Genomic DNA, 27,323 nt, shown 5'->3' on the forward strand with positions numbered 1-27,323 from the left:
CGTTTTGTCAAAAGTTGGCTAAATTACAATTTAGCCCCTAAACTTATTTTATAATTTAATTAAATGGATTCTTGGTTGGTTACTTCATATTTTATCTTAATTATAAAACAAGAGCTAATAATCGAGTTTGAATATCAAATTGGCTAAATTACAAATTAGTCCCTAATTGGCAAAAGTACAGTTTAGTCCCTTATTGGCTAAAGTGCAATTTAGTCCCTAAACTTTTATTTGACTTATATGATTAAGTTTTTGGGGTTGTAACTTGGGTTACTTGAAATTGAAGTTATTGAGTTCCGCTTTTAAAATGGATTATTATTTTGTTAAATTGTTTTATAAAGATAAACTCGGGTATATATTTGATAAACGTTTTGAGTCGGATTAGACTTGGGTCATCCGACAAGTGAGGTTAGCTTGGTAGTTATTGGTAACTCGGCTAACCCACTATTTGGAAATTATTTGTTATTTAAAGTTATTAAATAATATTTATAAATTGGATTTAAGCGGGAACTCAATAGACTTATATTAATTGGGCTTTATTACCTTTTGAATATATTTGTGTTACTTTGGATTATTATTTACTACATGTTAATTGTGCTAGTCTTATGTGGTGTCTAGTACTCTTTAGAGTTAGGGTCTGATTTTAATAAATATTTTATTTGTCTAGACTCGTCTACTGTTCGTGCTTCAGAGGCGAACCAGAGTTAGTTGCTTGCCGGTATTTCACGCGGATTAGCAAGCAGTGAGTTTATATTTACTATTTACCGCTTTATTAAGTAAATTGTTATTTTAATATTAAATATATATACTGTACGTATATTTCGAACTGTTTTTATATTATGGCTCTTAGTTGGAACGTGCTACCTAATGGGCATCATTAGGACTGCGTGCGCACCGGTATTGATCTGGGTAAGGTATATATGGAAATGTGGTAACTCGGTGTGAGCATAGCTCTCGGGACCAGGTAGAGTAACTCGGTGTAGCTCAGCTCTCGGGACTCTGGTATAAGTGTGGTCAGTGGTAACTCGGTGTAGCTCAGCTCTCGGGACCAGACCTATTGGATTATGATTATTATTTAGAATTGTGGATTAGGGTTCCAACTATTATCTGTAATATCGTTATTAAATGTTTTAAACGTTTTAAAGGTTTTCCACTTAATAAATGTAAATAGTGGTATGAACTCATCTCAGTATATCTGACCCCGTTGTTTTCCCAATTTTCCCCAGGGTTATGATCTGAGAGAGTCTGGTGATCTCCGCATTTATTTTTCCTCGGAGGTTCCCTTTTATTTTAGTAAAACAGTGAAACTATTTTATTCTTAGACCGCAGTAGTAACTAGACGTCTTTGTTATTATTATATATTTTGTCGGATTGGTTCGACTGATTATATTGCTTTGGCATGTTATATTATTTATATTGGTTTATGATAAATCTATTTTAGACTCAGAATTGAATAAGCATGTTATCAACTGTTGATTATTATAACTGTTAGTTTAGGTTGAAGTCTCGGTTGCCCCCGAGCATTGGTTTTCTACAGGTTTATGAGTTTATGAATTTATTGAAAGGCTAGCTACGGGTTTCGGTACTACATTACCCATACCCTAGCGCCGGTCGCGATTCATGAAAATGGGTCGTGACACTTAGGAATCAGATTGGCATTCATATATCTGACGCTGATTTGCCTTTAGCGGCATATATTGTTGGCTTGCATGAATCTTTTCCGATTATTTATCTTGGTTTACCTCTAACTGTTCGTCGCATTCCTATTTCTACTAGGGACCATATTATTTTGAGGTTCAAATCGAAATTAGCTCTTTCGAAGGGTTCTTTGCTTTCGCATGCAGGAAGATTAATGCTGTTGAAATGGGTTCTTTTCAGTCTCCCTATTTATTTTATGTCATTACTTGCTATACCTGCTTGTGTTAAATTTGTTTTGGAGTCTCATATGCGAAGATTTCTCTAGAAAGGAGAAAATACTTCTAGAGTTTTTTTGTAAAATTTCTTGGAATGTCATCTCTAATGAATTCGAAAAAGGAGGCTTGGAAGTTTGCAGTTTGAAGAGAAGGAACCAAAGTTTATTACTTAAATTGGCTTTGGAAACTTCATTCGGCTAAAAGAGATTCTTTATGGTTTGAAGTAGTTTCATCTTGTTCCGCGGTTTCAAACTCGAATGATCTTATTCATGGTAACTCTAATTAGCTTTCTTACATTTGGAAGGACATTCATCGTTCTTGTTGTTTAGATTTGAGCGTTTGTCAGGTTTTTACATCAAATGTGGGGTTTATTACTGGTAATGGTGCTTCGATATCTCTTTGGCATGATGATTGGTCTAGGGTTAGGGCTACTGCGATTCGTTTTCCTCGTCTATTTCAGTTATCAAATTTGAAGTTTGCAACAGTGAACTCGGTTGATGCGGGTTGGAGATGGCGCAGACATCTTCGAATCTCTGAACAACTGCAATTCGATGAGCTGCTGCTCCTTCTATATCATGCAAGGAGAGTTGTTACTGGTATAGCTTTTGTCCATGTTTATGCTGCTGCAGCTGGTATCAATGATGGTGCGGGTATATCCGCCGTCGACAGTAACATTACTGGTGCGAATATCTTTGATTTCAACGGTATCTCTGCTGCTGATGGAAGCACTGCTGGTCTTGACAGATTGCAGCAGGTTGCCGATGAAGATGAGCTAATTTGGAAAAAATGGAAGCAAAGGTTTTACGGAAGCGGGTATATGCAAGCTGCTCAAGCCCAATGGTGCTATTTTTTCGAGTGATAAGATGATTGCTTTCAAGCGTTGTTGGAAATCCGTAGCTCCTCCTAGAATAGAATCCTTCTTATGGACGGCTTTACATAGGAGTATTTCGACTCTATTGTTTCTTGACTACCAAAGAATGCTTATGACATCAGTTTAGAGTGTGCAATTTGTGCTGAGTTGGAAGATCAAGATCATATTTTCCTGCATTGCATTTTCGTAAGGAAATATCTACTACCCTCTTCATATCCATTTCATGAAAAAATTGAAATAAGAACAAATTTGGAGCCGCCTCAATAATACACACTCCCTTCACTTGTTTCCAGATAGGTGGTAAAATGCTTGACTTAGCGATGTTCGTTCCTGGCGAGGTTGCTTCGAACCTACTAGTTACACTACTACGTTATTAATTATCATTAGCTGTCATCCGCACGCCAACATCCATAAAATTGGAAATCATCAAAATTCACCTCTAAAAATAGATTAAAGTACCTTGTAATAATGCCATCCACTTCAGGTTTAGTTGATCTCCAAATATCATCTTCGCTTGTGAAAATATCTGGTATTAGAATTGCCTTCTGCTAACAAAAAACACTTCACTCGCTATTTCCAGTAGACTTCCTCCTCTCTCAATACTTTATTATATTCTCTGGACGCAGCAAAGTACTCCATAAAGCCTCCCTCATCAATTCAGTGTTGAAATAAAGACATCCTGCTTCTAATAGTTTCCAAACGGGCCTTAAAATTTGGGCGTCTACCTCCACCCCAACTCATAAGACAATCTCTAGTACCACTAAGCTTATCGGACAACTTCACCCAGCCCCGAAATTCCACGCAGCTGAAACAACTTCCTCACAGTCTTTCATAGCCAAAAATACATTACTAAATTGAAACTTCCTTCTCATGTTCACATCATCGTTTTAATACAGAGACAGCATAATGGGTAAATGATATGAGGTTGTTTGCTCTAAATTTTTAACGAACGCTCCCGGGAAAAGCTCACTCCAGGAATTCAAACATAACACCTGATCAAGTCATTCCTCTACTTTCTCAGCTGTCCCTCTTCCCCGACTCCATGTAAACTTGTACCCTGAGCCACTATTTGAAACAGTTTCCCGAAAACCCTCTTTAAGCTAGTTTGGCTGTCTAGCACCACCTTGCTTCTCATTATCAAACAGGATATCATTAAAGTCTCCAATGACACACCACGGGAGAGAACTGTTCAAACTTAAAGATTGGAGTATTGACCACGACTCTCTTCTGCGGTTCCTTTTTGGGCAACAATACAAACTTGTAAGCCGCCAAATTCTCCCATCCACCATCCGAACTTCTAAATCCACAAAATTGCAACTCGAATAAAGAGCATTAATAGCGACCTCCGACTTCCAGATAACCACCAAACCACCTTTCTTCCCCATGCTATCAATAGAAAAAGACACATCATATCCCATTGCAATTGTCAAAACAACAATTCGAGCATCATTGATCATAGATTTACATAAAAAAATAATTGAAGGATTAATCCTCCTAGCCATGTCACGAAGGAACCCGATTGCACGAGGACTGGCTAATCCTTTGCAGTTCCATCCAAGATAATTCATTATTGCAGGTTGGCTTGTTTAAGGCCCACCGTTTGGTAACTTTCTGATTCAATAATCATGTTGGATTCATGAAAACTTGGCCCATTTGAATTAAAATCTCTACTCAGCCCATTTTTTATCTTTTCTTTTTAGCATCAAGAGCAACCTCATCATCCAGCTCATAAGGAAGATTTGCTTTATTGTGATACAAGATATCAGTAGAAGATCCTCCAAAAATTCTAGCTGCCAATTCTGATTGATTACCATTCACAACCCCCTTATCACTCTTTGTTCCCATTTGAATTAAAAATTTTGATTTGAATTGCCAATCATAAGATTATTTGCCAAATTTGTATTCGAAATTGCCACATCATCATCCCTACCGGCATATACTTCTGCCCTATCCTCCACCGTGCTTCTCAACCATCTATCTTTCATAGGAGGACGGGGGCCCGCACAAGCGGTGGAGCATGTGGTTTAATTCGATGCAAAGCGAAGAACCTTACCAGGGCTTGACATGCCGCGAATCCTCTTGAAAGAGAGGGGTGCCTTCGGGAACGCGGGATAAAATATTTTCGGGAACAGCTAAATCATAATTATTTTTGTCTCTATTTCCAATTCGACTTGAAGCAAAGATATCCACGGGGCGGTTCGTCCTATTCAGATATTCACGACTCAGGCATTTGTTCATATAATCTCACCAAAGAAGGAGCCATTTTCATGGTTACTGTACCGGCTGTTAAAATTAGATCTGCTTGTCTTGCCTTTTGATTTACCAGAAGCAGAAGAAGAATTAGTAGCGGGTTATCAAACCGAATATTCAGGACCTCCCTCCAAGCCGTACATACGACTTTCATCGAAATGGGTTCAGCGTCCAGTTATGAAACCCTTGGAAAAAGAGGATGAATCGAAATATAGCTGCTACACCAAAACTAGGCGCATTTTACCAGAGGTTTTGATTGTATCAACTGCCCTTGTGTAATTCCTGTTAAAGCATATACTCGGGGGTGGTTGCAGGGCGGACGCGACCCGTGCAGTGCTGTAGCTAACGCGTTAAGTATCCCGCCTGGGGAGTACGTTCGCAAGAATGAAACTCAAAGGAATTGACGGGGGCCCGGGCGACCATACTTGTTCAATTTATCTCTCTCAACTTGGATGATTCCTTCCCGACACCTCCCAAGGAAAATCCCGAATTGGATCCCAAATTGACGGTGACATCCAACCCGTAATCGCAACGACCCAATTGCAAGAGCGGAGCTCTTGAAATGGCAATCCATAAAAAAACACCAATATTTAGATCGGTTAAAACAAGGTGATATCCAAAAGAGATGGTTTTTTCAGATTATACCTCATGCATGATCCATACGACAACATCTCCTTAGGAATCAGATTATCGAAATATTTCACACAAAACTTCTCAAAATGCCCCATTAAACCACAATAGAAACAAAACATTGAAATACGTTCATACTGAAAGTTAACCCAACTCCAAGCATTCACACTTCTTCTCACCTTCATTCTCCTCCTCAAAGGTTTACGGACATCAATACTGGCTCGAATACGCATAGAACTCCCTTCAATTGGCTTATTTGTTCTAGTACCATGACAAATAAATTTCTCCAACCAATTATCCGCATCCACTAAAAATTTCTTCGAAGCTAGCCCCAATGGAATATCAAGGATATGAACCCAAAAAACAACATCCCATAGTATGATTTATGTCACAGTCTCACCAAACACCAACTGACGACATAAAAATAAATGGAACTCAAATGTCCATGGCCCGTCGTCTACTACCCTCTTCATATCCATTTCATGAAAAAACTGAAATAAGAACAAATTTGGAGCCGCCTCAGTAATACGCACTCCCTTCACTTGTTTCCAGATAGGTGGTAAAATGCTTGACTTAGCGATGTTCGTTCGTAGCGAGGTTGCTTCGCCCCTACTAGTTATATCACTACGTTATCAATTATCATTTGTTGTCACCCGCACGCCAACATCCATAAATTGGAAATCATCAAAATTCACCTCTAAAAACATATTATTAAAGTACCTTGCAATAATGCCATCCACTTCCAGTTTAGTTGATCTCCAAATACCATCTTTGTCTCGTAGCTTTATAACTCGGTTTGCTCATTTTCTCGCGGAAGCATAATTGTGAAAATATATGGTATTAGCATCGCCTTCCGCTAACCAAAAACACTTCGCTCGCTGTTTCCAGTAGACTTCCTCCTCTCTCAATACTTCATTATATTCTCTGGACGCAGCAAAGTACTCCATACAGCCTGCCTCATCAATTCTGTGTTTAAATAAATACACCTCGCTTCTAATAGTTTCCAAACGTGCCTTAAAATTTGGGCCTCTACCTCTACCCCAACTCATAAGACAATCTCTAGTACCATTAAGCTTATCGGACAACTTCACCCCAGCCCCAGAATTCCACGCAGCTGAAACAACTTCCTCACAGTCTTTCTTAGCCCTCCATACATTACTGAATTGAAACTTCCTTCTCACGTTCACACCATCATTTTAATACAGAGATAGCAGAATGGGTAAATGATATATGAGGTTGTTTGCTCTAAATTTTTAACGAATGCTCCCGGGAAAAGCTCACTCTAGGAATTCAAACATAACACCTGATGAAGTCTTTCCTCTACTTTCTCAGCTCCGTCTCTTCCCCGACTCCATATAAACTTGTACCCTGAGAAGCAATATTTATCAAACCACTATTTGAAACTGTTTCGCGAAAACCCTCTATAAGCCAGTTTGGTTGTCTAGCACCACCTCGCTTCTCATTATCAAACACGATATAATTAAAGTCTACGATGACACACCACGAGAGAGACCTGTTCAAACTCAAAGATTGGAGTATTGAACACGACTCTCTTCTACGGTTCCTTTCTGGGCAACCATAAAAACCTGTAAGCCGCCAAATTCTCCCATCCACCATGCGAACTTCTAAATCCACAACATGGCAACTGGAATCAAGAACAATAATAGCGACCTCCGACTTCCAGATAACTGCCAAACCACCTTTCTTCCCCATGCTATCAATAGAAGACATATCATATCGTATTGCAATTCTCAAAGCAACAATTCGAGCATCATTGATCATAGATTCACATAAGAAAATTACTGAAGGATTCATCCTCCTAGCCATGTCATGAAGGAACCCGATAGTACAAGAACTGGCTAATCCTCTGCAGTTCCATCCAAGACAAATCATTTTTACAGGCCGGTCTGTTTAAGGCCCGCCGTTTTATAACTTTCTGAGTCAATCATCATGTTGGATTCATAAAAACTTGGCCCATTGGAATTAATATCTCTACTCATCCCATCTTTTGATCTTTTCCTTTTAGCATCATGATCCACCGCATCATCCAGCTCATAAGGAAGACTTGCTTTATTGTGATATAAGATATCAGCAGAAGATCCTCCCATAATTCTAGCTGCCAAATTTGATTGATTGCCACTCACAACCCCCTTATCGCTCTTTGTTCCCATTTGAATTTAAAATTTTGATGTGAATTGACAATCATAAGATTATTTGCTAAATTTGTATTCAAAATTGCCACGTCATCATCCTTACCAGCATCAACGCCTCCATCAACTTTTGCCCTATCCTCCACCATGCTTCTCAACTATCTATCCTCCATAGGAACCGATGGTTTTTTTTTCCAGAATATACGTCATGCATGATCCATACGGCAACATCTCCTTAGGAATCAGATTATCAAAATGTTTTTCAGAAAACTTCTCATAATGCCCCAATAAACCACAATAGAAACAGAACATTGGAATACGTTCATACTGAAAGTTAACCCAACTCCAAGCATTCACACTTCTTCTCACATTCCTTCTCCTCCTCAAAGGTTTACGGACATCAATACTGGCTCGAATACGCATAGAACTCCCTTCAATTGGCTTATTTGTTCTAGTACCATGACAAATAAATTTCCCCAACCAATTACCTGCATCCACTACAAACTTCTTCAAAGCTAGCCCCATTGGAATATCAAGGACATGAACCCAAAAGAACATCCTATAGTCCGATTTATGTCGTAATCTCACCAAACACCAACTGCCGACATAGAAATAAATGGAACTCAAATCTTCATGGCCCGTCGTCTACTACCCTCTTCATATCCATTTAATGAAAAAAGTTAATTAAGAATAAATTTGGAGCCGCCTCAGTAATACGCACTCCCTTCACTTGTTTCTAGATAGGTGGTAAAACTGTTTTCACAGCGTTGCAATTAACCCTTTTTTCGTAAGAAATCTCCCAATCAAACAATACTTATAATCTTCATTTTCTCCACCTTATGATAATATGATAAAACTATGATAATATTATGATAATCTTATGATAATATTTAAGATAAGATAATAAAAAATATAATTATAATAAGGTAAATAATAAAGTAATAATTTATTATTATTATAATATATAATTAATATATGTCAATTGTAAATATATTTTATTAAATGTTAATTATTTTATTTAGTTTATACAAATTATTAAATCTAGTATCAATATAATAAAATATTGAATAAATAGTAGTGTATAATTTAAAACTAATGGAAAGGTTTGATTTAATTTAAAAAATTATTTATAAAAACAGAAAAATTATATATCTAAATAAAAAAATTGTCAAATATCTTTCAAATTATAATTTGCACTTAATTTAAGGAAGAATTGCATGGAGAATTTAAGAAACAATCAAAGAAATTGAATACAAAAGCAGGTTTAGAGAGAGGTGTGATGTGTTTTAGGTGGAGATTAAAATTCATAAATATTTAAATAAATAGAGTAAAATTATAAAAATATTAAAACAATGATGTATTTGTACGAGTTTTTACGGAGTGAAATGTTAAGTCCTATTATTATTTTATTTTAGATAAATTCTTAAACTTCTCATACATTTTATCAAAGTTGGGTTGGATGGTTTAGTCTGGTTTAAAATCGAACCAAATCGAACCGATGCTCAAGCCTACCACTACTATATAGGGGTGAGCAAAAACCGAACCAAACCATTAATCCGATCCAAATCAACCCGAAATTAATTTTGGTTTGGTTAAAATGGATTGGTTTGGTTTCAAATTATAAAAAAGTATGGTTTTTGGTTTTGGTTGGTTTCAACTAGTGGTTAACTGAACCGACCGAAAAACCGAAGTTTACAATAATATTATTTTTATTAATATTTATATATGTTTAAATAAATATAAAATTTATTTATTGAAATATTTATATAAAAATATAATATGTGTATAGATACATATATGAAAATAAAACATATAAACTAATACACACATATAAGTAAAAATTATTATGCATAATTTTAATTATTACGTATAATTATATATAATTTTTATATAAATCTATATTAACCAAACCGAATCAAACCGAACCGAAACCGATGCTAAAGTTTGGTTAACCGAACCGAAATTTTACATAAATATTTGGCGTGGTTTGGTTTTTATATTTTTCCTTAAAATATGGTTTGGTTTTGGAATTTACTAAATCAAACCGAACCGAACCGAACCATGCTCACCCCTACTACTATATCTTAACTTTTCTTTAACGATTTATTGTTACCGACCATCTATCATACACCTCATATCAATTCATTATACCTAACAGTTCACCTTCTAATTTTGACTTTTCCTCGCCATCATCTTTCCATTCCTTTGCAGTCCTTCAATTAAAATTCGCCTTATATTCTGCCTATTGGCTTATTCGACAACATTTACATCAGCAACTAGCTAACACGACGTCGTTGCACGTCCAATATCATCATGTCGTACGTAGTTCAACTAGAACCTGGAACCGTTCAAAACTGAAACAACGGAAAATTCAACACGCATCAAATATTCAATACAATAATTTTGCGGAAGTTTCCATTATAGACGCCGGTCTCTAACCCCTGTCCTAACTTATTTATTTCTTTTTTATGGTTTGTTTTATTGCTTAATTTTCTTGATTCTTGAGTCTCTGATATACTACTAATATTTTTGCATTCTTGATTATCAAACTGAAGCCAAAAAAAAAAAAAACATGAAAATATTGTTGAATCTTTTAATAATTTTATCTCTAGGGTCAGTTTCTATTCCGACAATCTCCGCTAGATTCTACCCCAACATAACAATTACTCCTCCTAATTTACTCCCTAACTACACAAATCCCGCCTGGGACTCGTTCAAGAAACTCGCCGGCTGCCGCTCCGGCGAAACACTCGATGGTCTAGCGAAGCTCAAGAATTACTTTCGCTACTTCGGTTACATTCCCAACAATCTTTCCAACTTCACCGATGACTTCGATGCTACTCTTGAATCCGCCATCAAAACCTACCAACAGAATTTTAACCTCGATGTCACCGGTGAGCTCGACGAGAAAACAATCGACCAACTCGTCCGGCCGAGATGCGGCAACGCTGATATTGTCAACGGCAGCACGACAATGAATTCCGGCAAGTGGCAAACGACAACGTCGTTTCGCACGGTTGGTCATTACACGTTTTTTCCTGGTACTCCACGCTGGCCAGACAGCAAGCGGGATCTAACGTACGCGTTTCTGCCCGAGAATCAGCTGACTCCGGAGGAAAAGAGCGTGTTTTCACGCGCCTTCGCTCGGTGGTCAGCGGTCATACCCATGACATTTACCGAGACGAATTCTTTCAGTTTTGCTGACATTAGGATTGGGTTTTTCAGCAGTGACCACGGCGACGGAGAGCCGTTTGATGGGGTTTTAGGAACCCTAGCGCATGCATTCTCACCGCCGAGTGGGCGATTACATTTAGACAACGACGAGGACTGGGTGGTGTCCGGTGATATTAGCAGATCGACGTTATTGTCAGCGGTGGATTTAGAGTCTGTGGCTGTGCATGAAATCGGGCATTTGCTTGGGTTAGGTCATTCATCTGTTGAAGAGGCGATAATGTATCCGTCAATTCCTTCAAGAAGTAGAAAAGTTGAACTGGCGAACGATGATATTGCTGGGATTCAGGTCTTATATGGTTCCAACCCGAATTTCAATGGGTCATCTTCATCGACACCGTCCGCTCAGGAAAGGGAAACTAGTGGGGCATATGATCATGTACGTGCAATACAAGGGTGGTGCCTGATGGTTTTAGTTATTGCTGTTTCATTTTTGGTTTTGTAAATATGAAAGTATCATTGTTTTGTTATTTGATTGATATTGGATTGACATGTAAGATATAGATTACATATATGATTTATATAGAGCACATTTTTTTTATAAAGTACGTGTAATTAATATATTTTAAAAGAACTAAAATTAAATTCAATTATACAAATATTTATGATAAAAAAAATTGTAAAAAGAAAACATTTTTTTTCCTCGCCAGTGTAGTGATATTTTATTCAACATTGTTTTTATCCTGACTTTGGACATACTTTGGGTATTTTACATTTAATTCGACAAAAAATTAAAATAATATCACATTATAATATTTAATTAATTAATATTTGAGTGTTTAATCAAATTTAATTATATGATTATAATATAATTATTATTAAGAACTAAATTAGAATACGAAGTATATAGTCGAAAATATATAATTATTGTTATTAGATTTTATGAATATATAGAGTTTAATTAAATAAGGAAAGCCAAAATTTATAACTTTTTTTTTGATAATTGGGGAGGGGGAGCGCTTGTGGGAGAATTGAACCCACGACCTTGGCATTTACTGCCCAGCGCTTATACCATTGAGAAAATTAGGAATTTACCTAAAATAAAAAAATAATATGATAAAAATCTCAACGCGGAAAAGATATTAAAATTACCTCAAAAATATATTACTTTTGACTTTTTACTCTCCGCATCTTTTTATTTAGGAATTTACTCCTCCTATATAATGATTACCTTTCTCCCAGCTGACAAATTCACTCACAATAACGAGACTTCTTTTTCTCTCTCTTCAAATTTCTCTCTCTGAAAGCTCGTCTTCAAGCTCTCGATTTCAAGTTCGCGATTTCAAGTTCGCGATTTCAAGCTCTCGATTTCAAGTTCTCGATTTCAAGTTCGCGATCTCAAGGTAAATAACTGTTTTTACTTTTTTTTTTTTAATTTTCAAAAAATAAATAAGTTGTTATCATTATAATATACGTATTAAGATTATTATGATAATGTATTGATACTTTGGTGATAACTGGCTGAGAATTAAAGTTTGATGTTATCATGCAAGTATATGTAATAAAACTTGTATCTAAATGTATTTATGATAATATGATGATAATTTACTCATACCTTAATGATAACTGCCTGAGAATTAAAGTTAGATGTTATCATGTAATTATATGTAATAATACTTCTATCTGAATGTATTTGTGATAACATGATGATAATGTGCTCAAAAGCTCCTATCTGAATGTATTTTTCATAATATGATGATAATGTGCTGATACCTTGATGATAACTGTCTGAGAATTAAAGTTAGATGTTATCATGTAATTATATATAATAATACTTCTATCTGAATGTATTTGTGATAACATGATGATAATGTGCTCAAAAGCTCCTATCTGAATGTATTTTTCATAATATGATGATAATGTGCTGATACCTTGATGATAACTGCTGTATAATTACACTGAGCTGTTATCATGGAAGTATATGTGAAAACATGATGATAATGTTCTCAAAACTTCTATCTGAATTTATCTATGATAACACGATTATAATGTGATGATAACTGCATGAGAATTAGAGTGAGATATGATGACAATATGATAATATTATGATAAAATTGATAACATTGGTGATAACTGCTGATTCTAAATGTTTTATTAGTATGATGATTTAGTAGTATGATGATAATATGATGATAATGTGCTAATACATTGGTGATAACTGCTACAATGAGCTGTTATCATGGAAGTATATGTAATATAACTTGTATCTTAAGTTATTTGTGATGATATAATAATCTGATGATACCTTGGTGATAACTGCTTTAGACTCAGCTTATCATATCCGTATCATATATTTATCATAAAGAATATGTGTTAAAATATTATGATGATAATATGATGATAATCTGCTGATAGAATACATTGGTGATAACTGCTTTAGCTTGATGATAAAAGAGTATGATTATCATATTCTTATCATACATTGGTGATAACTGCTACAATGAGTTGTTATCATGGAAGTATATGTAATATAACTTGTATATTAAGTTATATGTGATGATATAATAATCTGATGATACCTTGGTGATAACTGCTTTAGACTCAGCTTATCATATTCTTATCATATATTTATCATAAAGAATATGTGTTAAAATATTATGATGATAATATGATGATAATCTGCTGATAGAATACCTTGTTGATAACTGCTTTAGCTTGATGATAAAAAAAGTATGATTATCATATTCTTATCATATATTTATCATAAGCTAATCATATTTTTTATAACATGCAGAAAATGGAAAATATTCAAGTCTTAATGCAACATAATGGAAAATGGAATGAGGAAGGCAGGTTTATTGACTTCCAAATAACAGGACTTTTATTGGAAATGGACTGCACATTCAAAGATTTTTATGAATTAGTATATCAACGTTTGCTTCTACAAGATAGTGCAGTACAGTTAGATATAAAATTTCTGATACGTGACAATTATCCTCCAATGAAAATTGAAGACGAAGGAAGTCTCAGATTCTATTTAGAGTTAAAGAAGAATGAAAATAATTTCACAAAATATCCAATTTGTGTTGTTATTAATAAAATAGAATCTAGGCAGTTAATGGAGTCATCATCATCATCAGCTGCAAACAAAGAAAACAGTTCAAGTTTTGTTTATGAAGACAATACATCACTGCTCTATGATCAGTCATATGGATCAAAAGAAATATCTAACACAAATATGGATATGATTGAATATGCAAACCTCCTATGCGACCTTCAAGAAAATCTTCCAGAACATGATTTTGAAGAAGATATTGCTCCAAACATACAAGTAAATCAGAAAATAGAAGAAGGAGGGATATTCATAGACAAAGAGACACTAATAACAGATATGAGTCTGTATGGATTAGCAGACCATTTTCAATACAAGGTAATATTATATTATATCCTTTTATTTTAATCTTTTTTTTTTAAAATACAATAATCTGTTTATCTTTTCTATTATCATATCACTAATTATCATACACATATCATAAATGATACAGGTTATAAAATCCTGCACAAGACAGTACCGGTTAAAATGCATCGATGATTATTGTGAATGGAAATTTTATACATCAAGAATTGGACATACCAAAATGTTTCAGGTGCGAACATTCAGTAATAGTCATACATGTTCATTGGAGGTTAGAATGGGGGAAAACAAATATGTCAGCTCAAGAACAATAGCAAAAATCATAAAACCAAATTTGTTGGATGTCAAGACAATTTATACACCTAATGACATAATCAGAGATATGAGAAATGATTATCGCATTAAGTTGGATTACTGGAAGGCTTGGAAATGTAGAGAAATAGCAATGGAGCTTCTAAGAGGAAAACCAGAAAATTCATTTGCTCAACTACCAAGATACTTTTACATGATACAGCAAACAAATCCAGGTTCAGTTGTAATGTTGAAAAAAGATGAGAATAATTCATTTCTCTATGCTTTCATGTCACTGAAGGCATCAATAAGTGGATGGAATCACTGTATTCCTATTATGATTGTGGATGGAACCTTTTTGAAAGGACCATATGGAGGTACTCTTTTTTCAGCTTCAACGCATGACGCAACTGGTAAGCAAATAATATTTATAATCAAATTATTCATGACTTTATCATTATATTATCATAATTGTTTCATCCTATAATCTTCTGATTATAATAGAATTAGATAGAATTATCATAATATTATCACAGTATATTTACATTATCACACAATTATCATCTGCTTATCATAGCATTACCATTATCATAATATTATCATATCATTATCATAATATTGGAATAGCATTATCATTATCTTATTTTATTGCATATATTAATTTAATATCATATTATATATTGCAGGAAAAATATTCCCCCTTGCATTTGCAGTTACTGATTCAGAAAATGATGCATCATGGAATTGGTTTTTCACTAACATCAAATCTGTGTTTGGTGTAAGAGAGGATATGTGTATAATTTCAGACAGACACGACAGCATAAAAAAAGCAATAGAGAGTGTTTTTGAAGGAGAAGTTCAACATGACATTTGCATTTTTCATTTACTGAATAATGTGAAATACAAATTCAAGAAACAGCACAAGAAAATTAAAGATCTCTTCATGGCAGCTGCAAGATCTTATACAAAAACAGAGTTCAAAATACATATGGACGAACTACACAAGATCAGTCCAAAACTTACAGAATATCCCATTGGGGTTGGATTGAAAAAGTGGGCAGTATCACATTCTGTGAACAAAAGGTACAATATTTTGACATCTAATACAGCAGAGTCATTTAATGCAGCAGTTAACAGAGCAAGAGAATTACCAGTTACAATGCTTATGGAATACTTAAGGAACTTGGTTCAAAGATGGAACTGCAAAAACAAAAATCTTGCTAAAGGAACTTTCACAAAATTGTCAACTAAATATGAAACTCTTCTCAGGGAAAACTACTTATAATCAATGGAACTCAAGGTAAATCATAAATTAGCTTAAATTCATGGTTATCATCTTAATATCATAATATCATAAACATTATCATCTGACTATACAAAGCTTATCATCTGACTATCCAAAGCTTATCATCTGACTATCATAAACTTATCATCTGACTATCATAACATTATCATTGATTTATCATATGTTGAATTTTATCTTCTGGTCATCAGGTTGATGGAACTTCAGATGAATACATATTCAGTGTGATTGACTTGGGAAGTACTTTTACTGTTAACATGAAGGATAGGACTTGCACATGCAACAAATTTCAAATAGATATGCTTCCTTGTAGGCATGCTTCTGCTGTATGCTATGACAAGCATCAAGACCCACATGAATACTGCTCAAATTACTTCACAAATGAAAAGATGCTTGCTACATATGAAGAAGTTGTATACCCTGTAAATAAAGAAGACACATGGGATATACCTACTGAGGTAGAAAATTATATTGTCTTACCTCCTGTTGGCAGAATTAAAGCAGGAAGGCCAAAGAAGAGAAGAATAAAAGGAGTAGTAGAACATCAGACACAGAACAGGTGTACAAGGTGTACAGCTTATGGACATAATCGTAAAACTTGTAGGAATATGCCAAAAAAGAAATAGAACTGCTATTATGTAAAGATTTGAAAGATTTGAACTGCTATTATGTAATTGAAATATTCCATTTCATTTTTTCATTTAATAAAAATTTAACAATTCAAAAATTATTATCATACACTTTTCATTTGTAAAACTGTTTGGAGTAGTAATCTGTAAGAAAATCTTACATTTATCATAATAAATAAATGATGAATATTCTGATTATCATATACTTGTCATTTAGTTATCATACACTTATCATGAATTTGTAATAATAATTTGTCAAAAGTTTTAAAAATATGTTATCATATGCTTATCATATGTTATCATATGCTTATCATATTATATTATACTTTTTAAAGATGTTATCATTTTAAAATCATACTCATATCATACACTTATCATATTAATATCATATAATTCTCACATGAGTAACATACTAATTATCATAAACTTTTCACTATCATACACTTTTTCATTTGTAAAATTGTTTGGAGTAGAAATCTGTAAGAAAATCATACAATTATCATGATAATAAATGATAAATATACTGATTATCATACACTTATCATGAATTATTGTCATAAATTTGGAATAATAATGTCTAATAAATTTTTTTAAAAATATGTTAGCATATCCTTATCATGAACTTATCATACACTTATCATGTTAATATCATGAACTTATCATACACTTATCATGTTAATATCATATAATTCTCACATGATTATCATAAACTTTTCATTTGATTGTCATACTGATTATCATACACTTATCATGAATTATCATATACTTATCATTTAGTTATCATTTTAGTTATACTTCCATAATTATATATCAGAAATTTAAACAAAAAAATTAATTGACATAATACCATCAGCAACATTCAAAAATCATTATAATAAATAAACTATCTTGTTTTACTAACATACATGAAAGATTAACATTAAAAAAATATTCAATATGAAGACAATCCTGAATACTCTTCACTTCAGTCAAATCTCTTGTATCACATCCTTAGCATATAGTAATCTGTAAAAACAATAATTGCAGGTTCAAATATACTAATTATAATATATGCGTGATCACTGTACTTCATATTATCATATAACTATCATGAAAGTAGTCATATAAGAAAAATATAATTATCATACACTTATCATAGCATAATAAAATCAAATCCTTCCTTAATAGTATTTACAAAAAAAAAATTGTCAAACATTACTAAAATTGTAAAAACAAATCAACAAATGTACAACAAAAACAAAAATTACAATTCAATCAGATACATAACCACTCTTGTTCTTCCACCTACCATACATGAACAGATTAACTGCATATCTATTACGTATTTGTTTAATACGAAGAGCCTTTGGAATACGCTTCCCTTCAATCAAATATTCGGCAAAAGCAGTAGCATACACACCACAATCTCTGCATGTATTTTAAAACACAATATAAGTATCTAATTAAACTTAATAAATAAAAAACAAAACAGAACGTAAAAATCAAAGAATCTTACGAATTTTCTTGAACAGGAAGGTCATCCATAAAAGCTACAGCAAATGGATCAGTTGTTTTCTTGCCAACATAGTAAACTGAGTTGAAGTTGATATCAGTACGATCGTAAAATCCAACATAGTTCAAAATTAATGGCAGTAACGTTGAATATGCAGTCATAGCTTCGCGTATAGGCTCATCATATAGCAGATTCCTAGAAGAATTATACACATAGAAGCATCTTTCATCAAAACTCAGCTTGGCAAGAATAAAATGATCTTTAAATTCGCCATCAATTTTATGATGAACTGAAAAAAGTATGAACTTCAGATCGCCCCATGCCCTCTTATAAAGTCCAGCCTCTCCAACTATAAAATTATATATTGCATCAAACTGAGGCAGATCAGTGACATTTTGATTCTCGAGGTAGAGTCGATATCCATTCTGCACATACTGATCAAACCAATTTCCACAAACACTATAGCTGTTGTTCAGAAAAATACACTTCTTTCGCAGGTACGTAAACAGACAATCAATATGCTGAAATAAAAAAAAACAAACAAATTGAATATAAAGATAATAATAACAATACCATAAAACTAAATAACATTACATATTCCTTAACATGATATTATCATAAACCTATAAGTAATATTATCATAAACTTATCATAATACAGAAGTATGATAATATTAACAATAAAATCATAAAAAATATTTAGTATCATAACCTTATCACCATATTATCAATAAACATAATAATGATTGAATTCACCAAATATATTACATTATCATAACCCAATTATAACATTATCATGATATTATCATAAACTAATCATAAAACAGAAGTATGATAATATTAACAATAAAATCATAAAAATATTTAGTATCAGAACATTATCATCATATTATCAAATAAACATAATAATGATTGAATTCACCAAATATATTACATTATCATAACCCAATCATAAAATTATCATGTAGTTATCAAATATATACAAATAATAATAAGTTGAATAAATGTTACTTACACTCGATTCCAAATAACCACCAGGTGTATTCAAAATATGGAAGAAATCTTTTATAGTAATTTCCTCTCCACCAAGCCTAAATCCTGGGCGTAATATCTTTTCTCTTGTATAGTAAATTTCATTGCTGGAAAATACAAAGTTAGTATTTAAAGCAATTAAACAAATGAAAAACATGATAACAAAAAAATTTACGTTGAATGTTTTCTCCTATGCGTGTTAGTTTCAATCCAGTCAAACTCAGAAAGCCAAAATTGGTTGCACATATCATGAACACTTTCCATCAACAAAGGACAATGATTTGTAAAAGTCAGCCCCATTGATTTAACTTTCTCTGCCGAGTCTAAATTTCTTATTCGCTCAATCAATGCAAATTCAGCCGGTACATCAACCTGAACTGCTTTTCTTTTAAAAACAAGCTGTTACAATAAAACAGTAATAAATTATAAATAAAATAAATAAAAATAATGCCATAATTAAATAGTTGTAATAAAATAAAATATATTACTTTTGGTCTACTTTTTGCAACAGGAACTGTGTCGTCATTTTTATCTGCCATTTTAGGTGAAACAGGCTTTACAGCTAAAACAGCCGATTCATTCAACTTTTCCTACATAAATAACAGAACACACAGTAAAAACACAACTTAACAAAAACAAAAACAAACTAATAAAACTAAATTCATTTTATAAATACCTCAGTTGGAATATAAACAGACAACGAAGCAACAATATTTGATACATCTGACTCCGCAGTAGCAAGATCAGCTATCTCATCAGATTCATTTACCTTCTCTAAAGGAATCTTATTAGAAGGAACAGCCGAATCAACCTTTTCAGAATTGGCATTAACCGGAGTTAGCAAAAACTCATCGCTACAAACATCAGCAAGCTTATCAACTTCATCTTGCACCAATTGATCTAACATGGTTTGTTTAGAAGTATCAACTTCAGAAGCATCCTTATTGACATTCTGTAAAATCACAAAAATATTATTATCATCATATTATCAGCACATTATTATATCAAATAAAACAGTCATAATAAACATTATCAGAAATTTATATAACATGATTATACCTCAGTATAAGAATCTTTTAATCCCACTTCAATTCCTCTACCAACTAAATCAAAGCCGGATTGATCACCAACTTCATCAAAATAACCATCTTGTTCCACAAACAATTCAAATCCAGGCTGTTTTCCATAAACCTTACTCACACCTCTACTACACGTAGGAATAGACACAACATCACCAGAAACAGGTGTGACTCCATCATTAACCTCAGAATCAATCTGTACACAGACATAATTTATCAAAAATATTGAACAAATAACAGTATCACCTAAAATATAATAATATTATCATCATATTATCAACACATTATATTATCATATATTTATCATCTAAAATACTCTTGTATTATAATATATTATCATATTATCATCATATTATCATCACATTATATGTCCATAGAAAAAATTACATTCGCACTCTCTAATGCAGAAACGTGCTCTTCATTCAATTTATCATCAGCAGCAGGTTTGATCTGATCATTACCCTCAGCATCAATCTATAAAACAGAAATTTTATTGCAACGTCAAACAAACAGCAACATCATAATAATAACAATAACACTAAAACGAATATTAAAAACACAAGATTAAAATAAAAAATTACAATTCTGCTCTCTAGTACAGCAACGTGCTCAACGTTGGCTTGATCATCAGCAACAGGTTGCATATGATAATTAACATCAGCATCAATCTGTAAAACAGACACATGATAGCAAAAAGATCAAGCTAACAAACATTATCATCATAATATCATGAAAAAACCATACACTTATCATATATTTAACATAAACTAAAGTAACAAAAAAATAAATATACCTTTACAATCTCAAAATCAGAAACATGCTCAGCATTGTATTTAACAATAGTCTGTAATCAGAGACAAAACAATAAAAATATTAATCAAACAAACATTATTATCATATTATCATGGTATTATTATAATCATATTATCATAAACTTATTAACACTATAAGACATTATCATTATATGATCATGATATTATCATGTTATTATCATGATATTATCATGATAATATAATGCAATCTCAAAATCAGAAACATGCTAAGCATTGGATTTAACAATAGTCTGTAACAGAAACAAAACAATAAAAAAATTAATCAAACAAACATTATCATGATATTATCATAATCATATTATCATAAACTTATTAACACTATAAGACATTATCATTATATGATCATAATATTATCATGTTATTATCAGATATTATCATGTTATTATCATGATATTATAATCATAATATACTGATAAAATAATAAAAAAAACATAAAATTTACCTTTCCACTCTCTGAATAATAAACTTTCTGCACATTCTCACTTTCATGTTCGATGTATTCATCAGAAGAAGTATCATTGTTACTCTCATCACCAGAATCTTTCTAATTTCTAATAGAATACTCAGCAGAATCATCATTTTTAAACTTGTCCTCAGCAGACTTCTCAGTTTTACTCTCTTCCTCAGCCATTTTAGTCACATCTTCAGCAGGTTTATCATTTTTAACCTCTTCCTCAGCCAATGTAGTCACATCCTCAGCCAATATAGTCACATCCTCAGCAGACTCAGCATCTTCCCTCTCATCATCGACAGATTTAGTATTTCTAATCTTTTCTTCAGCATAATTGCAACTTTCAGTCTCTTCATCGGAAGAATTGTCTTCTTCATGACCATCAGAAGAGTGAACCTCACTATCAACATTATCAGACTACACATAAAATGAAAAAACTTGTTAAAGTTATATTTAAAATGAAAACATAATATTATCATACATTTATCATTTAAAAAAACGCATAAGCACGTACCTTTACAGATTTATCATTAAAAATGTCAGCTAATTGATTAGTTTCAAAACTCTCTATGCAATCATAAATCTGTTTTCTGACACCTAACTCCATATCAGAATACTCAATACCACTATCAAAGACCAAATCTTTCAATTCATTAACAAACTTCATGCAAGCAGACTTCGCCACTTCCAAAATACTATCACCCTCAGTATTAACAGCAGCAGCTTCCTCTTCTTTAAAGACAGAATCTTGATCATTCAGTCCAGACACAATATTTTCACTTAATTCGTAAGCATTGGCTTTAATGTTTGAACTTGATATAGCCTACAATATACAATAAAAAATCACTAACTAACAGTACACAAAATTAATCAAAATTATAATAAAACAAGATATTTATACCTTTTCATTTGGATCATCAAAAACTTTGAAATCAGAGTTTTGAATCTTTCTCATATCCTTCCGACTCCAACGCATAAACCGAGGATACGCAGCAGCATTATTCAACGAACACAAAAAAGCAGGCACAGTAGTCAGAGTTTCATAGAACCAAAATTGAATGGCATAGGAAAAGCCATACAATCGATAAAATGTAGCTTGTTTTGATGCCTGCAGCAAGGTCCAAAGCTTGTTCTTGGTAGACTGAACAAATAAATCAAAAGAATATTTTCCCCATGGAAAATTATCAAAATCAGGGCAGTCCAGTAGATGAATAAATCGGATGTCGATCAATGTATTATCAAGGCTACCCAACAGAAAACACTGAACAAAATACAGCTTCGCGAACTTTACAGCATCATCATCATTCTCCCACACCGCATCTTTAAATTTCGATTCAATAACAGAACGACTAATCTTATTATCATCATTAAAAAAATTTATCAAAAAAAGTTCCACCAGTGAAATAGTCAGAAAACCTAGACTCGTCCCCACCGCACACAAGACCGCTCACCAATCCAAACTCATACAAACTGAAACGCAAGTTTTGCCCACCATAGTAAAACCACAGCTCATCAATATTTGGATGATGGACTTCCCTTAGCAGTATGGAATGTATAAGCCTAAGACTCAATACATCCTTTCCAATATCCAAATACAAACCAAACCTACTGCTCTTAAATGTAGACAGCTGATCAGAACTAAGCTTCGATTTAATATTTTTTATCACATCAAAAGAACAAGCCTTGCCAACTTTTCCAACAAACCGGAGATTCGGAGCAATTAAAAGATCAAAGTTCTGCAATAAACAAATAATATATTCACAGGTCAGTTACATTATCATAGTATAATCATAACAATACATGTATATAATGATCACATTATCATACATTTATCATAGTATATAGTACGATATTTATATTATTATACAGTTATCATACAGTTATTATGTAAAAAATATTATCATTATAATATATACATATATATATATATATTATCATAAAGGTATCATTTAAAAACTTAACATATAAATATTACAAAATAAATTAAAATTATCAACGATATCATCATATTATCATACAAATGATAATATCATAAGCAGTAGAAACAAAGTATAAACAGAAACTTTATCAAAAATTCCAAATGTATCATATTATATTTACATTATCATAAAATTATAATTAGATTATCATTTTTATAAATCAGAAAACTATACCAGAAAACACATATTATCATAACAGTATCATCAACTTATATAACAAAATAAAAAACTGTAATTAGAGTAAAACATGTATTATCATATCATTATCATACAAAATGATATTAACATAACAAATCTGATTATCAATCAAAAATCAAAAAAACGTATTATTTTTACATTATCATACAATTATCATAAAAAATTATGTTATTAAATAAAAAAATAAAAACAAAAAATAGATAGTAACAATCGACTAACAAAACAAAATATTATAATATCATCATATTATCAACTACTATAAACAACATTATCATAAAAGTATCACAACTTAGATACAATTTTATACCTGAATAGAATCATTTTTATTCAGATTATCACTTCCAAGCCTTCTCATCTTAATGTCTCTTTTAACCACAACAGGTTCTGCTTTCCTTTTACCACATACAAATTTTTTAACTGCTCTCCTCTTCATTCTTGATTTTTTCTCAGTCTTACAAACAGGAACTTCATCTGCATGTAACATTTTGATTCTTAAACTTTTTCGAACTGGAGAATTAGCGACATTCTCCACTTCATTATCAATAGTGACAGGCCTTTTCATTTGTCTAATGATTTGAGTTACTGTTTTATTCAAATCGGAATCACTCATGATGTCAGATTAACTGAAAATAAAACACAAATCAGTTATAATCAACACAATACAAAGAGAAAATCAACAAATATGAACAAACAATTGAGAAATTTAAATAAAAAATCAAAAAAAATGCCTAAAAAACCTAAAAAACGATTACAGACAAATTAATTGAAAAATGTAAACATTACTCACCAAACGCACTGATAAGATTCAGAAAACACAGATATATCAATGAGAACCAGAAACGAAGAATCAAAATCGATGAAGAAAAGAAGAAAATGGAAGACGAAGAAACGGAAATAAAGCGAGAACTGGAAAGAGAATGAAAAAAAAGAGAGGGAAGAGTGATAACTGCTCACGGAGTAAAAACATAAATATTTGAAAACTGGGAGTATAAACATAAATGGGTTGGGTCATTAAAATAAAAAAAACCGCCCATGTAGGTAAAGACAGATATGTCCATAAAATAGAGAGTAATTTCAGTATCTTTTAATCACTGAGGTATAATCTGTAAATATTTATAAAAAGAGAGTATTTTTCCTAATTTTCTCTATACCATTTGAGATACAGCTGGTTGGTAACATTTATAGCTTTGAAATACATATAGTTAGGGGAAAAATTGAAAAATACGCAATTATATTAAAATAATACCAAAAATATTGATGTTTCTTTTCTATTGGGAACAATACTTACAAAGGTAAATAAATTGCAATGATACGTTACTAATAAAAATTATTGCAACAAACACATGAATTGAGATTTCTTCTCAAATGAGACGTCAGGATCGGAGTAAGTGAACTGAGAGCCAACCAGCTGATGGCGAGCAGGCAGATGAAGTAAGAAACTCAAGAATAAAGCTCCACTAGTAAAGAATACAAACAATGGGATACCCAATTCAGATGCAATATCAGCAAGTGAGCCGCAGAACAAATCACGGAGCCGGCGACGTAACATTGGAGATAATTTTTCCGACGTAGAGTTTATAGCCGTCAATAATAGCACAGTGGCAGCTTTGAATAGATTTTGTAGCATGTGTTAATGGAGGAAGGCCATCGACTTATCAGGAAGATGGGTGAAGTAAGTGTTGGGTTGAGATGCAATGATGGTGATAACTAGATGATCACACCTGTTGATTAGGGTTTTTGCAAATTCAATGGTGGATATATACCAGACGACCAACTCCGGGCATAGAATCAAATATTAGCTCTATATTTATTTTCTGCTCCATTTGTATATCAAAAAGTACATAATGTTTTACTTTATATCTATATTATTAGCATAATTAATTTTAATTTTAAATTTATATTGTTGAGTAGAAGATGTACATTGTATATAATTTATACGTATTACTTTTTATATAATTTAAGTATTCCATTATACATTCGGTAATATTTTTTGTTTTCAATAAGAATGTATTAATAGATTTATGTTTATTTGAGTAAGAATGCACAAATAGATTCCATTTTTTGTATAATTTTTGTATATTTTATATATACCAAAATTATGTAATTTCTGTATACTTTATATATACCGAAATTATGTAATTTCTGTATAATTTATGTATACTGCAATTGTGTAATTTATGTATAGTTTATATATATTTTATTTATATTGTAATTTTGTAATTTCTGTATAATTTATGTATACCGTAATTATATAATTTATATATATTTTATGTATACCATAATTATATAATTTACGTATATTTTATGTATACCGTAAATATATAATTTATGTATATTTTATATATACCGTAATTATATAATTTATGTATATCTTATGTATACCGTAATTATATAATTTATGTATATTTTATGTATACCGTAATTATATAATTTTTGTATATTTTATATATGCCGGAATTATGTAATTTGTGTATATTTTCTGCCAATAAAATCCGAATCAATAAATATCACAACAAAAAAAAAACATTTACAACAATTAAACAACCATTTTTTTATATTAAAAATATATTAGAATGTAACTATTTTATATTATTTGTGTGCTTTTGAATATATTTTCAGTATATATTAGAGAATATTACAAAAATACCACAAAAATGACTCAACATTTCATACATTGCCACCTAACTCCATTATTTATCATTCCTACCACAAAAGCACAAAAGTTTACAACAAACACCATTCTATTAAAAAGGTGACACATGGCAAACATGACATTATCTTAATAAAAAGGAATAAAAACAGCTAGCACATGTGATTGACGTGTCAGAGCGCGTCAGCGCGTCAGAGCGTCAGCCAATAGCACGCAAGCATCAACAAATTATAGACACAGTTTTATAATATCATCTGATACATCTCCGATACATCTTCGATACATCTCCGAGATATCATTGATACATTCTCCAAAAAAATAAAATTGACAGTTTTTTATTTATCTTTTAAAAATATATTTTGATTATATATCGTATTTTATTATTCCTGTATATTTATAAATATAAAAAAATCCACAAAATTATTCAAAGTAATATTTACAAAAATCAGAAAGTTAGTTTAATTAACTACAATAAATAATTATGTATCAATGATGTATCAAACAAATATATGTAAAAAATATATAGTGTGTAAATTTAATAAAAATATATAAATTTAGTAAAAATGTATCTATCATGTATCTATTTAAATACATTTAAAAATATATCTATCGTGTATAAATTATGTACAACGATGTATCTATTAAATACATTTAAAAAATGTGTCTATCATGTTTATATATATATATTTTTTTATAGAATTTGACGATAATTTATTTGAATATATCAGATATGTATCCACGCTATAAATAATACTCCAACGATGGCAGTCCTTGAAACTATAGAACTTGACAAATCAGAAATGTATCAGCGATGTATTAAATATATATCATATATGTATCGGCGATATATTAAACTATATGTTTGATCATTTTTCAATTTTATTAATACACGGGCCTAACTTATAATAATATATATATCACATAGAAATTATGTATCACGGATGTATCTATTACGAATATTTAAAAAGTATATATGTATCAACGATGTAT

General features: G+C 31.8%; 4 protein-coding genes across 5 annotated transcripts in view; 3 read left to right on the forward strand and 1 right to left on the reverse strand.

Annotated features, from left to right (window-relative positions):
* Nucleotides 1–10,193: 10,193 nt before the first annotated feature.
* LOC126686966 (metalloendoproteinase 5-MMP-like) lies at nucleotides 10,194–11,587 on the forward strand. Its single transcript, XM_050381285.2, has one exon. It carries the CDS (start codon nucleotides 10,384–10,386, stop codon nucleotides 11,485–11,487), a length of 1,104 nt encoding a protein of 367 aa, XP_050237242.1. The 5' UTR covers nucleotides 10,194–10,383; the 3' UTR covers nucleotides 11,488–11,587.
* A 2,192-nt stretch (nucleotides 11,588–13,779) lies between these two features.
* On the forward strand, nucleotides 13,780–15,973 carry LOC126687783 (uncharacterized). The gene is made up of 3 exons (XM_050382339.1): nucleotides 13,780–14,412; nucleotides 14,528–15,101; nucleotides 15,375–15,973. The coding sequence occupies exons 1-3, from the start codon at nucleotides 13,780–13,782 to the stop codon at nucleotides 15,971–15,973; spliced, it is 1,806 nt and encodes a 601-aa protein (XP_050238296.1).
* Nucleotides 15,974–15,976: 3 nt separating this feature from the next.
* LOC126687784 (uncharacterized) lies at nucleotides 15,977–16,617 on the forward strand. Its single transcript, XM_050382340.1, has 2 exons — nucleotides 15,977–15,988; nucleotides 16,183–16,617. The coding sequence occupies exons 1-2, from the start codon at nucleotides 15,977–15,979 to the stop codon at nucleotides 16,615–16,617; spliced, it is 447 nt and encodes a 148-aa protein (XP_050238297.1).
* Nucleotides 16,618–22,624: 6,007 nt separating this feature from the next.
* Nucleotides 22,625–27,323, reverse strand: part of LOC126686967 (uncharacterized) — a 34,266-nt gene continuing 29,567 nt past the window's right edge. For both annotated transcript variants that reach the window (XM_050381288.2, XM_050381287.2), the window contains exons 3-4: nucleotides 23,991–24,306; nucleotides 22,625–23,242 (exon numbers count right to left, since the gene is read on the reverse strand). In XM_050381288.2, coding sequence (XP_050237245.1) covers nucleotides 22,874–23,242; nucleotides 23,991–24,293 — 672 coding nt within the window. In that variant the 5' untranslated portion in view covers nucleotides 24,294–24,306 and the 3' untranslated portion in view covers nucleotides 22,625–22,873. The remainder of the gene's footprint in view (nucleotides 23,243–23,990; nucleotides 24,307–27,323) is intronic.

Source organism: Mercurialis annua, linkage group LG6 (assembly GCF_937616625.2).
Source record: "Mercurialis annua linkage group LG6, ddMerAnnu1.2, whole genome shotgun sequence".
In the NCBI taxonomy this organism is placed as follows: domain Eukaryota; kingdom Viridiplantae; phylum Streptophyta; class Magnoliopsida; order Malpighiales; family Euphorbiaceae; genus Mercurialis; species Mercurialis annua.